At 42.3% G+C, this 18,406-nt stretch overlaps 1 protein-coding gene across 1 annotated transcript in view; it reads left to right on the plus strand.

Annotated features, from left to right (window-relative positions):
• Nucleotides 1–549: 549 nt before the first annotated feature.
• The window catches only part of CLVS1 (clavesin 1), a 164,409-nt gene continuing 146,552 nt past the window's right edge, over nucleotides 550–18,406 (plus strand). The window contains exon 1 of the mRNA XM_035011221.1: nucleotides 550–1,269. Within this exon, the coding sequence (XP_034867112.1) occupies nucleotides 815–1,269 (455 nt within the window). The 5' untranslated portion in view covers nucleotides 550–814. The remainder of the gene's footprint in view (nucleotides 1,270–18,406) is intronic.

An 18,406-nucleotide genomic window follows, 5' to 3' on the forward strand; every position in this document is an offset into this window, starting at 1 on the left:
CACACGTGAGCATCCTCTCTCATTGTTGTTGAATTTGATTACTGAGGGTCAGGTTTCCAGCCAAAAGGCTGCCACCCTTCCCCTTCCCTAGGCCATTGTTAGTTCAGTTTTGAGTAATTAGGTACCTTTGGGGTTACGATAGAGTGACCTGTAACAATCCCTTTTTATTGTTAAGATGCAAATGACTGCCTTTTAAAAAGGTGGGGGGAGGGGGTATTTCTGTGAAAGGTACTTCTGTTTGAGAAAAGAGGCTAATGGGAGCAATAAATTGTACAGCAGCCATAATTTCTAGGTCTGTGAATAACCCCATAAAGCATGCTGCAGCAGAGAAGGATCTTTCTCTCTTCTCACCATTTCTTAATGAAAGAGCAACCTATTACTAATCTGACCATACACTATTATGTTAACATGATCAGTGTGACTAAAAAGTTCCCAAACATATTTCAAGTATTTGATGCATCCAGGACTTCAACACTAAAAGTCTGCCTATTACACCATTTTAAAGATAATTTACCCTTTATTTTTCGGAGACCTCATCTACTCAAACCCACAGCACAATACTGCTTTTCTATCTCAGTTCCAGTTAATTTGCCCAGATGTTGTATCATCACTGTTTGTCTCTCTTGTGTGCATTTGTTTTGCAGTAAGAAATGGTCTCAGCTTTGCTTCTTTTTTGGATGGCCACCACCACCTAAGACCTGAATGTCCTACTGCTTTCCAAGAACAGAAAGACCTTCTATTTGTTTGTTTCCATGGCAGCTTGGTAGTAACAAAACTGTTGAATGGGCCCCAATTTCGGCAGACCGTCAGGTGAATGGGACCAGTCTCCCTTCTTCCAAAATATCAGAAATTAAGCACTTGGAAAGGAGATTCAGCCAAGATGACCCATTTACAGGCTGGACTCAGTCCAGAGACTATAGAGAAAGCTCGCCTGGAACTGAATGAAAACCCAGATGTCTTACATCAGGATATCCAGCAAGTCAGGGACATGATCATCACCAGGCCTGACATTGGGTTTTTACGTACAGATGATGCCTTCATCCTGAGATTTCTCCGAGCCAGGAAGTTTCACCAAGCAGATGCCTTCCGACTCCTGGCCCAGTACTTTCAGTACCGCCAGCTGAACCTGGACATGTTCAAAAACTTCAAGGCTGATGATCCCGGCATTAAGAGAGCTCTCATTGACGGCTTCCCTGGAGTGCTGGAAAACCGTGATCACTATGGCAGGAAGATTCTTCTGCTGTTTGCAGCCAATTGGGATCAGAGTAGGTAAATGTAGATAGCATCTTTACTTGGTTCTTCTTTTTCATAAGCGTCTTCACTGCATGTTTGGGGCTGTATGGTTTTCATTTTTTAAAAATGCAAAAAATGTGTGACGAGTGGGCTTTCATCCAGCCACAAAGGAAGGTTTAAGGCCACAAGATTACCATCATCAAAAGGCAATTCCAGATTCACGGCGGTGGTTTGGAACAATAGAATCATAGTGTTAGAATTGTAAGACACCTTAGAAATCATTATTCTATTCATCAGAGTGGGTCATTTATTTTAATAAAGTTGAAAGCTGGTCTTCTAGAAGAACCATATATTCTGTCTTTCGTGTTCTCATCTTTAACAACCAAAACAACAAAAATGGATTCAGTAGATGGCTTTATATCAAGTGTTTTCAACACATAAATAATTTCTTGGATCCTATCCATGACTTTAATACCCTATATTTCTTCTGAGTGCCAGAAATGCATCTCTCCCTGAAAATCCTATAAAGAACCGCAAACTCAACATGTCCCAAACTGAACACACCATCTTCCGTACTATATCCACCTTTCCATCTATCCAGTCTCTCCAGCCAGAAATCTGAATGTCATCATGAAATGCTTCTGGCCTTTGCTCTTCACATCCAATTAATTGCCAAGTCTCACCCCTTTCTTCTTAAGAACCTCTCACATCTCATCCCCTCTCTTTGCTCCCGTTGTTATCGCCTTGGTTTAGATTCTTATCATTTCTCACTTGAATTTCTGCCTCTGATCTACTCTCTTCTGATGGTCTACATCATAGCTGGAGTGACCCTTCCAAAATTCTGTGATGTCACTCTGCTGATTAAAGTTCTTCAGTGACCTGCAAGGCCTTCAAAGTAAAGTAAGGCCCTTTATGATGCACCTTGTACATCTCCTGCTGTGTGTCCCCTTTTGCCCTTGTGGGTCTCTGGTCCAGCTGGAAGCAAGTATAGGCCTTGCCTTGAGTAAATGAGGTTTTTCCATGCCTCCAAGCCTTTGGACCTACCTCATCAGGCACCAAAAGGAGAGACCAGCCACTTCTTATCCCAATTCCAACCATCCTGGACAGTCTGCCTACTGATTCATACTCCTCTTCATGCTTCTTCTCTGTATAATTTTCATCTTTCCTCCGCCCCAACCCTTCTCAGTTAGGTGCCCTTTCTTTGTTCATTATTTCCACTAAAGCATTTGCAATAGGAGTGTAAGAACCATTGCTATTACAGCTATTATTTTGGGATATGTATACCATATGCTCTACTGAGCATTTATATATATTGTCTCATTTACCCAGTGAGAACTTTTCATGAAAGACATTATTATTATCCTTATGTCACATTTGATGACACAAGACTTTCAGAAATTAAGTAACTCACTCAGTATCACATAACTAATGAAATATGGAATGGGCGTGGAGCCCCGGTAGTCTGACTTGAGAGAGTTGTCTTAACTTGACTTCACTGCAATTGTGTGTTTACTTGTGTACTCTTTCTTAGGCCTCCTCCCAAGACTGCAAGTTCCTTGAGGGCAGGAGACTGTCACTTTCATGTTTATCTCTTTGGCACATGGCACAATATCCAATAAATCTGAATGAGAAATAATGCATGAATCAATCTCCAAAACTTCACCTGTGACTTTGGTCTTCACAGAAGTATCATCATGGAAATGTTTACAGTCCCTGGGGAGACACGGGTTTAACTTTAAAAATATACCAAAGACACAAACAGTGAATCATGGAACACTACATCAAAAACTAATGACGTAATGTATGGTGATTAACATAACAATAAAAAATTTAAAAAATATATACCAAAGAATCCCTCCCCAGTATAATTAAAAGGAATTTCTAGGGTGGTCCTTTATTACTTCATATCATTCCTCCTCCTCTTAAAAATGGTAATATTTTAAGATACCTTAGAACCACTGACTATTTTCTGGTTGGTAAATTGGGATCAGGCAAGTTAATCCTGAGGAGGTATTTCAGGGTTTTAACACTATCAGTCTAGAGCTTGGTCAGCTCTGCCCCAGGGCCAGGATGCGTTTGCACGTTTCTGCTCTGTTAACACAAGGTCCCTGCCACCAAAGAGCCCATTGTGCAATCCACTGTCCTGCAGTGTGCAAATATACAAACTCCCATCGACCACAGGAGAATTCCACAGGAGAATTCCTTCTGAGACACACACACCATCAACACAGGGCATCAGTCTTATATCTGAGAAAACAGCCGACCTTTTGAGAATGGCATGTTCACATTTTGGATTTTGGAACAGGACAATTTTGATGATTCTGGAGAATAATCATACTGACTTCATTTGCGCTTAATTGTTGTAAGTGTTCTAGAACTTCCATCTGCTAAGACACTAAGTAGTGATTTACACATAAAAAAAATACATCATCGCAAAATATCTTACCTTGTATTAGCATTTGGTCCGACTGCATCTCAAAATGTGTTAAGAAGTCATAACAAATAGTAATAGTAAGAAGAAGTAAAGATCCGAGAGAATAATCCAAATGTTTATGATTATGTTAACCTTGAACAAGTTACAGTCCTCTGTTCCTTAGTTTCCTCAAGTGTAAAATAAGAAGCTCAAGCTAGGTAATCCCTGAAACACCTCAGCTCTAATGGCTCATGAATGTAAAGCTCATTCAGCCTGATCCTATGGATGGATGGAAAGGGATTTTAAAATTCACTTTATAGCTGCCTTACTCACTAGGTTTTTTGAAGTAACCTCTCTCTCTTTCTCTCTTCCTCCCACCCTCACCCCCAACCCACACAGGCTAAGTCTACTTGAGGCATTTTTTTTTTTAAACTATACACTGCTATTTGTTCCAAATATTTTGGTTTCAACAAGAAGGTAAATGATCAGGTTATCCCATTGACAGCCAAAGATCATTAAAAGGAAACAAACCTCAGTTTGAACCCAGGTACTGTCACATGCTTTCCTGGTTATATGACCTGGGACAAGCAACCTCTCTGAGACTCGGTTTTCTCATCTGCAAGGTAGGGATGATAGTGATGTCTATTTAATAGTGCAGTTGGGAGGATCAAATGAAAAAATGCACTTAAGGAACACAACTCATTGTTTGGCACATGGTAAGCACCCAATAAATACTAACTTCTAGTATTATTATTAATATTATAAAACATCCCCCTACAAAAATAATTGAGCACAGATGGTAGATAGATAAAGATAGAGACAGGAGTACAATACCTGAAAATGAAAATGGGCCAGTGGGTGTGGTCTGCCTGCATGCCCATCCTAAGTACTTCTTTGTTTTCTCCCAGAACATGTTCCCTGTCACACAGACCCAGCCTAAATGGGGCCCGAAGGGCCTGGAAGAGTTGGCAGAGCTTTGCAAAATTACTTCACTCTCATTGGGCACGTAAGATGGCTGGGAAGAGATTTGCATGTCTCATATGAAAGGTTTACTGAGATTAAAATGGTTATTAATATTTATTAAAGCTATGTAAATCTCATTCATCTAAACCCAGACACCCTGAACAAAAATGCAGAGCGGTGAGCGATAGGAAGCACTGTCCTCCAGAGGCACTCAGGGGCTCTGTTGGCTTGGGTTAAGTGTGCCAACTGAAGGGTGGGAGCGCTGGGCTCCCCGAGCATGAACTGGCTTCCTCCAGAAATCAGGCCTCAATGAAGGGCTGTGTGGCTTCTGTATTTCCTGAGGCTGCCAGGCTGAACTGAAATGAATTAGATGAAATCAGCACTCACATCATTATTCATAAAATGAAGCTGGCTTTTTCTGGGCTAGCAGAGTTTACATTTCGGCTCACCTGCTTGGTATATACTGGAGATGTAGGGGGATACCATCACTCAATGAGCTCTTCGATTTTTCTCACCTAAACTGAGTTTGCCCCTTAAGATCTGATAAAAAAGAAATCCATTTCTCGTTTCTGGTTCGCATACTTGTACCTGGTCCTACAGCCCGATATGCCCATACTTAGCTAGAGAAGAGTTAAGTTTGGTCAAGTTATTTTACTTTCTGGAGTCTCCATTTCACTAAGTGGAAATAGGTATAATATCTGGCATGTGGAGCTGTTACAAGGATTAACCCCAATTGCCTTACTTGATGGTGTCCAAGAGGCAGAATAGAACAGTGATTAAATGTGCCCAGAAACTCTGAAGCCAGATAGCCCTCTTCATATTCCAGCTGCCTCCTCACCAGCCATGGGATTCTGAGCAAGTTGCTTAAATGCTTATTACCCTGTTTCTCACCTCTTAAGTGGGGGTGATGATGAGCGTAAGTTAACAGTAGTTGGTGTTCAACAAATGGCAGTGTTTCTTAAGAAAAAAAATCCCAATAAGGCAAATATCTAAGATATTGGGTCACTAGATGTACTTTCCAATTCCAAATGGCAGGATTTGAACCATGACCAACTTTCCTCCACCTGGAAAAGTATAAAAAGTGCAACAGAGACCCCAAGCCACCATGCTTCAAAGTGGTCTGGGGTAGCTCAGGTGTGGCTGGGAGACTCTGAGAAATCACCTGCTCTTAGTGTCCCTCCCTATCGTGTTTATTACATTCTCAGGCTATAAGAAAGTCATTTGGGAAGAAGGATTCAGATAATAAAAGCCCCACAATAGACTACAATAGTATCCTATAGTGCTCGGTGGGGGAAAAACTACTAGAAATGCATTGAAAGTCATAATATATAAAATGACACTGGATATTCTTTGGTCAGTGTATTGTTTGTTTCTCACAATTAAAAAGCTCAGAAATCAGCAACCAGGTTGAAAATTAGTTGGTTCTTTTAGGAAGCTGGGGCACCCAAAGAAAGAGCTGAGTTAGGGCAATTTAGTAGAGCGAAAGGGGGCCAATGGACAACCTGATTACTACCTTCAAGTATATAGAGTTATTACAAGAAGGCAATGAATCTTGTAGGCTCTCTTTCTCCACCATACAGAACAAGGGCCAAATGTTTGGACTGAAGTGCGACCAACTGGATGGAAGATTAAAGGGAGCCAAGACCTCAGCACAAGGGTGAAGGACTGGGGCATTTCCCTGAGGTATAAAATTTAAGAGGGCACCAAAGCACTCAGTAATCAAAAGAAATACTTTTTTAAAAAAATATTTTAAGATCAAAATTAATGCAAAAAATCCATCATGAACAAAATGTCAAAATTTTAAAGAAGGCAGGGTAAGATCATTGACTTTTTCCTTGAGCCTAAGACTCCAATATGGCCTGGCAATCGGATTTCAAATTGGCTCCTAGTCAATTATATTACAGTACAGTACATAATGCTGAATATCTATATACTCCATATACTCTTAACAGTTGCACAGAACCTTATGGTTCCCAAGCATTTCCATGTACATTTTCTGATTTAATGCTCATTAACCATTTGGGGAGTATCACTAAGGGACAGATGACAAAGAAGAGATTTGAGGAGGAGAAGATACTTTCTAATCAAGGAACTAAATGACTCATCAATGGAAAAACTTAGACTCAGAGCTTCTAATTCCAAGCTCCAGAGACATCTGGAGCCAACTGTTCAGCCCCTGAGTGATTAGATATTTCAGAACATCCACACAGCTTCTGAAATGCTGTAAGTGGATTTCCTGGTGGTGGACACATGTGTGGATGAGTGCAGTGAGTCATGGTGGACAGGATCTGAGGTTGAGGGGCAGTGATTCTCAAAAGGGGCACAGTTCTTTCTTTCTTTTTTATTTTTTTATTATTATGTTACGTTAATCACCATCATTACATCATTAGTTTTTGATGTAGTGTTCCACGATTCATTATTTGCATATAACACCCAGTGCTCCATGCAGAACGTGCCCTCTTTAAAACCCATCACCAGGCTAACCCATCCTCCCACTCCCCTCCCCTCTAGAACCTTCAGTTTGTTTTTCAGAGTCCATCGTCTCTCATGGTTCATCTCCCCCTCCGATTTCCCCCCCTTCATTCTTCCCCTCCTGCTATCTTCTTCTTTTTTTAACATATAATGTATTATTTGTTTCAGAGGTACAGATCTGTGATTCATCAGTCTTACACAATTCACAGTGCTCACCATAGCCCATACCCTCCCCAATGTCTATCACCCAGCCGCCCCATCCCTCCCACCCCCCCACCACTCCAGCAACCCTCAGTTTGTTTCCCAAGATTAAGAATTCCTCATATCAGTGAGGTCATATGATATATGTCTTTCTCTGATTGACTTATTTCGCTCAGCATAACACCCTCCAGTTCCATTCACGTTGTTGCAAATGACAAGATTTCATTCCTTTTGATGGCTGCATAATATTTCATCGAATATATATACCACATCTTCTTTATCCATTCATCTGTTGATGGACATCTTGGCTCTTTCCACAGTTTGGCTATTGTGGACATTGCTGCTATAAACATCGGGGTGCACATACCCTTTCGGATCCCTAGTAGTGCAATTGCTGGATCATATGGTAGCTCTATTTTCAGCTTTTTGAAGAACCTCCATACTGTTTTCCAGAGTGGCTGCACCAGCTTGCATTCCCACCAACAGTGTAGGAGCGTTCCAAAAGGGGCACAGTTCTTAATGCAGAGGACTGTGGAATGTTTAGTATCCCCTCTTCCAGGCACTGTGGCAATTGAAAAGGCCACCTTCACATTTCCAAAGCCCTTAGGGGAGCTGGAGTCCACTTTGAGAACATCTGATGGGGAGTGTCTAGAAATGTCCTAACACCAATGTCAATAACCACCCTTTGTTAGGCAGTTAGGCACCTTTGTGTCAAGTGTTTCATACATACATATATATACATTTTTTTTTCTAATCTTTATCATAGACCCACAAGGATCTATATGGTGTATAGGTAGTATATAACAGAGATGGAATTCTTCCTTGTTTTGTCTGAACATAAAGGCTATGCTTTTTTGCTAAGCCCTAGCTACAGCCTCATTCCTACATGGAACTCAAGTTTCCAAATCCCCTTACAATCAAAATCTGAATCACTGGTATGTGGCTAAATGGTAGTCTGTCTCCAGGGTCCAAATTCTAGGTTCTTCACACCTCCTCAGCTCCCTCTTCTAGCCGAGAGGCACTGGGAGGCTCAGGGTACACAATGAAGCCATCCATTCCTTGTACATGTGTTCTAATGGGGTTCAGACAGTGAAGAATGTGCATTAGAAGCTGGGTGCACGAGAAGTTGAGAGGATTCTGGAGGCTCAGTGTCAAGGGCCTGCCTAGTCCCAAGTATGAGTAGGAAGAAAGGAAGCAGAGAAGGACTTACGCTTTAGTTTGAGCAAATACAAAAGCAGCTGGGGTGCTGACCAATAGACCGGACTTGCCTTTCTTCGGTGGGATGAACCCAAGCCTCATTCCTTCCTTCATGTGCTCAATAAACATCGCGGACAGCCGCAGTGGCCCAGCTCTGTGCAAGCTCCTGAGGGTCCAAAGGAAGCATTCCTGTTCAGAGCTCAGGCCCCCAGGGCAGCTTCTCACAACAGTCCCCCTGGGGTCCCTCCAGGTATTCAATGGTGGGAAGATGAAGGCTACCAGGGTACTTGACCATCTCGCCTTTCCAATCATGAAAGCAAGGACACTGTCATATTTACTTTATAATGTAGAAAACAAGCTGGAGGCTGTCTGTTCTTAGGGATGGGTGCTTTTCCACTCACTGTTTTTTTTCTGGGAAGGCGCTCAGCTGCTCCTTGTCCTCTCATGCCAGGCAATAATTTATTTGATGGATATGCTGGAGATAGCAAGCTCCTTCAAACGTCAAGGCTTATTGCTGACCTGTGGCAACCACCAAAGGGCTGACGTGGCAAATGTCCCGACATCTCTGTGGCGTGATTTGGCAGTGGGAGATGAACATTAAGTAGGTTCTTTCTTCTGATTAAAACCCCAAGGCAGTAGGTGGGATATAACTCTTCAAACTATAAATAAGCCAGTTGATTGAGGTTCACCTTTAGCTTTTGCAAGAGCATGGAATAGCTTTTTGTAAGTAGCAGGGGGTCTGCGCCTCATTCCCTTTGACTCTCGTCAATTTAAGAACTTGTGGCACAAAAGGGAGCAAATTTCTAATCCATGCCGAGCATTGGTGAGGTGAGAAGAGACGAGGCAGGCCAAGTGGATTTTATGTCTCTCACCAGCTCCAGGAGGTAACCCCAGATCCTAAAGCCTACTGAGAGAGGTTCGAGAAAAAGATTTCACCGTCTGTTCTTCCTACAGATACATTCCTGGAATTGCTCTGGTAGTGATCAGTTTTCCAATTGTTGTGAGCTTGGAAATGAGCAAAAATGAACAGAGGAGGGTTATTACAACCACCAAATCAAACTTGCTTGCCAAGTGGCAGACAGTAATGCTCTTATGTAGGCACTATTAATATCCATATTTTGCAGATGATAAAATTAAGGCTCAGAGAGGTTAGGTAACCTATCCAAGATCACACCGCTGGGAAGTGGCTAAAACAGGCAGGATCTCAGACATAACTCATTCGCCAAATTTGGGGGCCACTAAGTCAGACATTCAGGAGGGCTCTCAGGGAGGTATCAGTAAGCAAGCAAGCTAACATCAGTCCCTTCCAGGTCTCAAAAGACTTGAAAAGGACCTGATAGCTCAACAGGCAAATCTTGTCGCCACATACTCCAATCTCACAAACACTTGGCAAACTAAATGTTGAAAATTCTATCCACTCTCTTCCCCAGTTCTTTGACAGTGGTAACAGTGATGACAACTTTGATTGTTTTTTTTTTTTTTTTTTCAATCCCAGCTCCACAAAGCAATCTGGGTATTGCTTGGAATATGTTACTGAAAGGGGTGTCGATATGAGCCTGACTTAAGATAGTGACTGAAGGCTCCACCCATTCCTTGCACTGAAACAAGTGTCCTGTGGAGACTTCCCGTTGGCACACAGAACCCCAGTTCCACAGTTTGTTAGCTCTGTGGGCTTGGTACCATACGTACCTCCTCTAACCCGGTTTCCTCACTGTCTGGTAATGATCACATGTATTTTGCAGGGCTGTGAGGATGAAATGAGTTGCTACATCAGTAAGGGGTCTGGCACCTAGGGACCCATTTCCTTTCTTAACCGTCGTCCAAGTGGTTTTCCCACTTCTGTCTATCTGATCCAGAGTCTAAAACGCCCAAGATTCGATTCCTCATTCTGTTGAAAGCTCTTATAAAATAGACTATATCTCTGTTATGTGCTCCTAAAAAGCCGGTGATTGATGAGGGGATGGAGTGAGGTGAGTTTATGTCGCTCCCTCGCCCTGCTGGACGAGGATATGGCTTGTCATGGGGCTCAGCCAAACAGTTCTTCCAATATTTCTTTTAAATCCCCTTCGTCCTCCACAAAACTCCTCATCAGACCTTCTCCAGCACTTCCACGCTAATTCCACTTAGTCCGGGGGCCCAGCCGCTTTCTGCCCACCGCCACCATCCCCTTTGGTTGGTGCTCAGGCCCTTGCAAGCTTGCCTGTTAGAGGCCTCTTGTATATGGATTGAGCAGGGCCTCTGCTCAGAGACAATGCAGCAGCGTCTGGCCCTGCCTACCTGGGTGGCTGGCCCTTGGAGACGTGTCCAATGTCCCAGGGCTCTGGCAGCATGTTATATAAGGGGGCAGTCGTGCAGTGAGAAGGGGCCACAAGGACGGGGAGAGCCAGCTTTTATCGACAGCGTACCTTTCCAGGCCAGCTGTTCATCCCAAATTCACACTTAAAAGCCCAGGAATTTAAAAGACACGACCCTCATTACCTTGCAGATAAAAAAGTCTCCTCTGACGGCTAGAAATTTGAGGGCCTGAGAATAACTGCTTCCTTTTCAGAGCACGGCCCTGATAAAGCAGCCAACACCGAGCTTGCTCTGAATTACTTGACTTGAAATCATACTGCAGTCGGGCCATGACCCGTGTCTGCTCTTGTAAAGGCCAGCATCAGGAAAAGAGGGTACAGAGAAAGGGCAATTTTTTAAGCATGGTGTTGCCTGTATGCTGCGTTCGCTGTTGATTTTCTCATGAGTATAGCTGACTTCTCAAAAGAACACATCGCAAGAGATGGGGCCTTTTCCTGTACAACGTGAAGCTCTTCTGGGCAATTAACGGCTTTCCCCAGTTCTTTTTTTTTTTTTTTTTTGACAGAGAGAGACATAGCGAGAGAGGGAACACAAGCAGGGGGAGTGGGAGAGGGAGAAGCAGGCTTCCCGCTGAGCAGGGAGCCCAATGTGGGGCTCGATCCCAGGACCCTGGGATCATGACCTGAGCCGAAGGCAGACGCTTAACGACTGAGCCACCCAGGCGCCCCTTTCCCCAGTTCTCAATAAACCAGGAAACATCTTCTGATCCCCTTCACAAGGAGGATGCTGTAGCGCTGAGAAGGAAGCCCCTTGGCACCTGCCGGACTTCAACCCCCCAATACCCCAGCCCCGAAACTCTGCTCTTTAAGAAGCCACCAGTTTCCTACCCTTTAAATATGGTTCCTAAATAATCGCTCCTGAACGGGGATGTACAGAACCTTGAGCAGCTGCTAGAATGATTAAATGCCTGCACTTCCCTGAGGTTGTAAATCAGGCTCTGAAGCCATTTATTGTGAGTGTACTATAAAGCAGTAGAAGTTATTGCTACTCTACTGTAAAATGTAACATTGGACAGGAAAATAAAGAGAGGGTAAATTTTGTTGTGAAGACTTTAAAGTGATGTGTTGTTTTTTCTTTGCACCTTCTCTTCCTGTTCCTCATCATTTTTCTCTTCTCTTTGCCTCTAAGTCTTCCCTACCTCCAACACTCCTCGCTGAGTGTCTCTGGATCCAATTGCGAATGTGGCGCTCCCACTGATAACGCCCAGTGCCTTTCGGGATTCGAGAATGTTCGTATTAGTAATGCTCCCGGGCATTGAGCATCTCCTTGTGCTGTATTATTAAATTTAATCCCTGCAGACATTTGCGAAGGAGATATTATTATCCTTGTTTTAAATAGAGGGTATTTCATCTGGACAAGATCACAAGGCTGGATAGTGGCGTGATCCCGAGTATTTCTCTTACTCCTTCTTCATGATGCCTGATTATATTTGGGGTCTGCTCTTGTCGATTGTGCCAGAATTCAATGAGAAATCCCTGCTCAGGAGTCTTTAATGGCTCCTTAATAAAGCTGATTCAGTCTCTTCGTCACATGTTGTGCCAAGTAAAACCTTAAGAATTTCGCATCATGGGGTGCCTGGACGGCTCAGATGGTTAAGCGTCTGCCTTCGGCTCAGGTCATGATCTCCAGGTCCTGGGATCGAGCCCCACGTCAGGCTCCCTGCTCAGCGGAAAGTCTGCTTCTCCCTCTCCCTCTGCCTCTCCCCCTGGCTCGTCCTCTCTCTCTCTCTCAAATAAATAAAGTCTTAAAAAAAAAAAAGAATTTGGCATCGCTTTCCTTATCCAAAGGACATCTTCTGCTCAAGTCAAATGGCTCTTCCTCCTCTCCTCCCGCTCCCCTGTTCATCCCAGCCCTCCCCGACCTTTGCTTCTGGAGTTCCTCCTACTCAGTCTTCATTCCTCTAATGAGGTGAGCACAGGTCCTCCAGGAGCACTGAGAAGAGGCATCCTGGGGGCATTAGCTGACTTGAAGGAGAAGTAAAATTAAACAGGTAGAGGGAAGTGAATGTGAGGGAGACTGCTTGAGACAGAAAGAGCTCACTCTGCAGGGACCTAGGGTGAGAGTGAGCCTGCCTCAACAGGAGAGCCTTGGTGGGTTGCATTGAGCATAGACTCTAAGGGCTCACACGGAGAGAGAGGAAGCTGAGGAGGTAGGCTGAGGGTAGGAATTATCCTTGCTTGCCATAGGAATTTGGGATTTAGGCTTAAGAACAAACCAAGTCCTACTCATCTTTCAAAGCTCATATTCACACTAAGAAGCTTTACCCCTGGCTGGGGCAGCACTGATCTCTCCTTTGTTCTTCCCTGAATGCTTGTCACACTAATCTTTGCTGCACACTTTTTCAGGCTTCAGGGAAGCTCCTGGAGGCAGAACGCTATTTTTTTCTTCTTGGTATCCATGGGTACAGAGTAGAGCTCAGTAGAGTTCCCTCGACTGACTTGTGGGGAGAAGTTTGGAATGATGGAAAGCTCAAACAGAGAGGCTCTTTCTAGACTCTTCTCAATGCCAATACTCTTGTGGAGGGGACTGGAGTTGCGTGCAGTTGAACTTGAGAAAGAGGGAGGAAGAGACTAGGGTGCTCTGTCTACCCCTTGTCCAGTGATTCTCAGCATGACAGAAGGGAGACCGAGAGTGTTGTGGAAGCATCAGGAGCAATCCAGGGCCAGAATTGGAGCCAATATTGTGGGTTCCCTAGTGGCTCCATCCTCTGTGTGACTTGAGCTCAGGTGCCAATCATCCAGTAATGATGTGAAGTGCATGACTACCATCATTTTCTCTCATCTCTCAAATTCTTTTTTTTTTTCAGATTTTATTTATTTATTTGACAGAGAGAGAGACAGCATGAGAGGGAACACAAGCAGGGAGAGTGGGAGAGGGAGAAGCAGGCTTCCTGCTGAGCAGGGAGCCCGATGCGGGGCTCGATCCCAGGACCCTGGGATCATGACCTGAGCCGAAGGCAGACGCTTAAGGCACCCCTGATTTCTCAAATTCTATGTTCTATCTGTGTCATTGTGCATCAGACCAAGTTAAGAAAAGACTTCACATATAGAAAGCTTCACTGTTCAGAGTGCTACCTTCCCTGCAGAGCTCAGGGAACGGAACCTGATTCCCTGCCTCATTCTTAGTGAACGGCTTCTGATTTCTACTCAGTGTCCTCCTCACCCTGACAGGTCTGTGTGGATTTTGGTCATCACACATTTCCTCACGAGTTTCTGATGAGTTAATCCATCATATAATTTTACAGCATGCATATTGATTAGTATGTTGCACCCCCACAGGTAGATTGCAGTTTGATATTTGATCTGTAAAATCAGTTATTATCTGTAATGCCTCATTTACCTTGTACCTTTGTAAGGGAAGAGGGTATTCTAGAGACGTGAAGTCTTCAAATAGTTGAGGGCTGCCTTTTAAGGACCAAGTTTAAGGTTTTATTTTATTCAGGTTTGGTTAAAAAGTGAACACAACCTTAGAATGCATTGTATACTTCCTACCTTGTTAAATATAACTGAACACTTTCTTCATGACAAGGGGTAAGTACAATGCATATAAATTACCGTACCCTGGGCTAGGAAATAGTTATAAGGATGGGGATTCCTGGGGCATATGGGCTTGCCATCATGCCACGTGGCCCATACTGGCTCACTATATGTGTTTCCTAATACCTTTTTTTTGGGGGGGGGCACTTCTCCTCTTAGCTCTTAATTGATGAATGTTAGTGGGCTTGCTTCAAAACCGTCTCTCCTAATTTTCTGTGGGCTAGGAAGTCAGAAAACTGAGCTTGGTGAATTCTATGCTTTGGGTGAGGACCTATGGGGATTCCCAAGGAATAAAGTAAATGAGCTGTAGCAGGGCATGAATTTTATAACATCTCATCTGTATGCTCAGAAATATGGTTCTGCCTAATGCACCAGCAGGCAAGGCATGAAGCACCTTCCATTGTATCATCTATTTGGAACTGTGCAAAACAGAAAACCTGAGCGATTTTTCTTCCAAGTTTTCTCTAACCTTGGATTCACGTACAACACACCCCTCTGACTTATGTATCCTTCTTCCCTATAATACTTCCCTCAGCTTAATAGGAAAGGACCTATATCTTAATTTATATTTGGATTAAAACCCATTTTTACCAAAGTGGTGACTATCCTTTGTATTTACTTTCTTTTTTTTATTTTTAAAGATTTTATTTATTTATTTGACAGAGAGAGACATAGTGAGAGCAGGAACAAGCAGGGGGAGTGGGAGAGGGAGAAGCAGGCTTCCCGCCGAGCAGGGAGCCTGATGTGGGACTCAATCCCAGGACCCTGGGATCATGACCTGAGCCGAAGGCAGACGCTTAACGACTGAGCCACCCAGGCACCCATGTATTTACTTTCTTTTTTATCCTTTGTATTTTCATTTTTTTACTTTTCTAGCTATTAAATATAAGCCCTTTGTCTCTCATCAAGAATATACTAGGCAAAATAAAGTAGCTTATCTTTCTGCTTATTTTTTTTTTTTTATTATATGCTTTGTCTTCTCTCCATATGTTCTCTAAGGCAACAGTGATTCACACAATGCTGTCACGGAGCCCATTCCCTTCAGCCCCTGACCTGAGCTACTACTCTCTTCTCATATGTCATAAGACCCTGGCCGCATCACCATGGCCAGAGTTTTTATATTGATAGATTTGAATTTCTACTGTTTGGTCCCTTCAGTATCCAGTCATTCAGAGATAGGGACAGGGGCGGGGACGTTGGCAAGGATCATTGGGTCAAAGACCTTAGTCAGGGAGAGAAACACAGGAGATGATTTCTTCCTTGTTCTTTGCAGTGGGCCAGGTAGTTGAAGCTGCTGAGAAAGCGAGGCACCTTAACTTGGGTTGTTCTTAAGAGGGCAGGGACTTTGGGTCTACAACCGGCTACTGGGAATATGTGAATCTCCTGAAATTTTAGACACGTGCACTTGGTGGAGAACGGACCCAGCTTCCACCAGATTCTCAAGAAGTTCACAACGCAAAGAATTTTAAGGACCACCACATTAGATTATCCATCTACTGGTTTATGTGTGAGTACAATTGCATGCTGTACTGGGGAGGCGAACATCCTACCGGGATAGTATTATAGAATGGTTGTCAAGTGGGCTGATGGCTCTACCCTTTACATGAAGGGTGATGTGATTATAAGAGTCAGCATTTTCATTGAAGAAAATCATGAAAATGGAGAAAGTGTTAAGACATTAAAAATTATTCACAATCCCTCCACTTAGCTATAACCATTGACATTGAGAATTAAGGTATATTTTGCACACACACACACACACACAAACACAATTGGCCTTATACTGTGCATAACTTTATGAATCTACATAGGACAAAACAGTGGTAAAGAACTCAGGCACTGTGTTCAGATTTCCTGGGTATGAGTCAGAACTCTACCACTTACTAGCTGCCTGAGCCTGGGCAAGTTAAATACTCTGTGCCTCAATTTCCTCACCTATAAAATGATGATAATAAGAGCATCAACTTCCAACTACTATAATGAGCATTAAAGGAGTTAATATAAGCAAAGCCTCAGAAAAATGACTGATCATACTTAGCACTCAGTAGATGTCAACTACTTTTTATTATTCTGCTTTTTTCACTTAAAATTATATCATGATTACTTTATTAGTTTATTCAATGTGCATTGGGCACAAAATAATGACTGAATAGTGTAAAGCTCATTTAATGACTCAATGTCATTTAGACAGTAGGCTATTTTCAATTTTTGACAAGTATAAATAATGGTATAATGAATTATATAAAATATTTCACCACATCTTTACTTTATCCCCCTTAGGATAAATTCCAGGAAGTTGAATTAATAAGCAATGAACACTTTTATGGCTCTTGGTATATGTAGTTAAATTGCTTTCCAGAAACGGTGTTCCAGTCTCTCTGCCCATCAGCAGCCCATGACAGTCCCTACCTCCCCTTGCTTCACATGCAATTAAACATTGGTCTAATCAGGTTTTATTTTTTCATGCTTTTCCTCACTTCTGTCCTTTGGGTTTAGAAGTTATCTGTTCCTATTATTTTACATGTTATTTTCCAAATTTCAATACAGTTGTTTTACCAGTAGATTTTACTAAGAAGTGCAAAGTCAGTCAACCTCTCCATTCTCATCCAGAATAATAGAAGAAAACTTCTCTCAGAACTTCCCCATCTTTAAACACCATTGCTGTCTATTGTTTTAGTGCCACTTATTCAACCCCACTGTTAATGTTGTTATTGCTTGCAATTTATGTTTGTTTAAATCTACCAAGGTTTTCAACAATTTCTTTGCTCACTTTTGAACCTTGCCCCTGATTTCTCTTTGTGACTTTGTTGCCTTCTTGCTGAAGTGAGGAGCTGTGGTTAGTGAACTTTCTTAACAACTTTTGTATGTTTGAAATGTTATTTCTTCTTTACTCTCAAATAATAATTTAGTTGGGCATATAGCTTGAGATTAAAAATGATTTTCCTCCAACATTTTGAAGATATTAATTAATTGCATTCTGGTTGTTTTTAAAAAGTGTGTTGTCGGTCTAACTGACATTCCTTCACAGGTAATCTGTTTTTCCTCTCTGGTGGCTTTAAAATTTCTCTTGGTTTCTGGTGTTGTATCTAGGTGTTTTTTATCTATATATTTTTTATTTTTTTAGAAGATTTTATTTATTTATTTGACAGAGAGAGAGAGAGAGACAGCAAGAGAAGGAACACAAGCAGAGGGAGTTGGAGAGGGAGAAGCAGGCTTCCCACTGAGCAGGGAGCCCGATGTGGGACTCGAACCCAGGACCCTGGGATCATGACCTGAGTGGAGGGCAGATGCTTAACGAGTGAGCTACCCAGGAGCCCTTATCTACATGTTTTTTTTATCCTGCTTGGGACTTGATATGTTTTTTGTTTCACTCATTTTTGTTCATTCTTTCAATAAATATTTGTTTTTGAGATACCTGATGTTTTTCTGGATGCCAGGGACACAGAGTTGAACAAGAAGAAGTTCCTGCTTTCAGGGAACTTAAGTACATTCAATCTTAAGTATCGTCAATCTTAAAACTCAGAAATTTTTTTTTTGTTTCCTTTTTGATTTGCTATATGTATACATTGTGAAAGGGATTCCCACCATTGAGTTTATTAACACATCCGTCACCTCACATATTCCCCCTCCCTTTTTTTTGGTAAAAACACTTAAGTTCTACTTTCTTAACAAATTTCAGTTATACAGAGCAGTGTTATTAGCTATAGTCACCATGTTATAAATTAGATTCTTACACCTTATTCATCTTGTAACCTTTTACCAACCTCTCCATAATTCCCCCAACCCCCAACTGCTGGCAACCACCACTCTACTCTCTGTTTCTATGAGTTTGAAATGTTGTTGTTTTTTTTAAATTCCACATATAAGTGATAGCATGCAGTATTTATCTTTCTCTGACTTGCTTATTTCATTTAGCATAATGCCCTCCAGGTTCATCCATGTTGTCACAAATGCCAGGATTTCCTTTTTTTTTTTTTAAGGTTGAATAATTTATCTATCTATCTATCTATCTATCTATCTATCTATCTATCTATCT

This window comes from Mirounga leonina, unplaced genomic scaffold (genome assembly GCF_011800145.1).
Source record: "Mirounga leonina isolate KUSES-001 unplaced genomic scaffold, KU_Mleo_1.0 Mir_165, whole genome shotgun sequence".
Lineage (NCBI taxonomy): Eukaryota > Metazoa > Chordata > Mammalia > Carnivora > Phocidae > Mirounga > Mirounga leonina.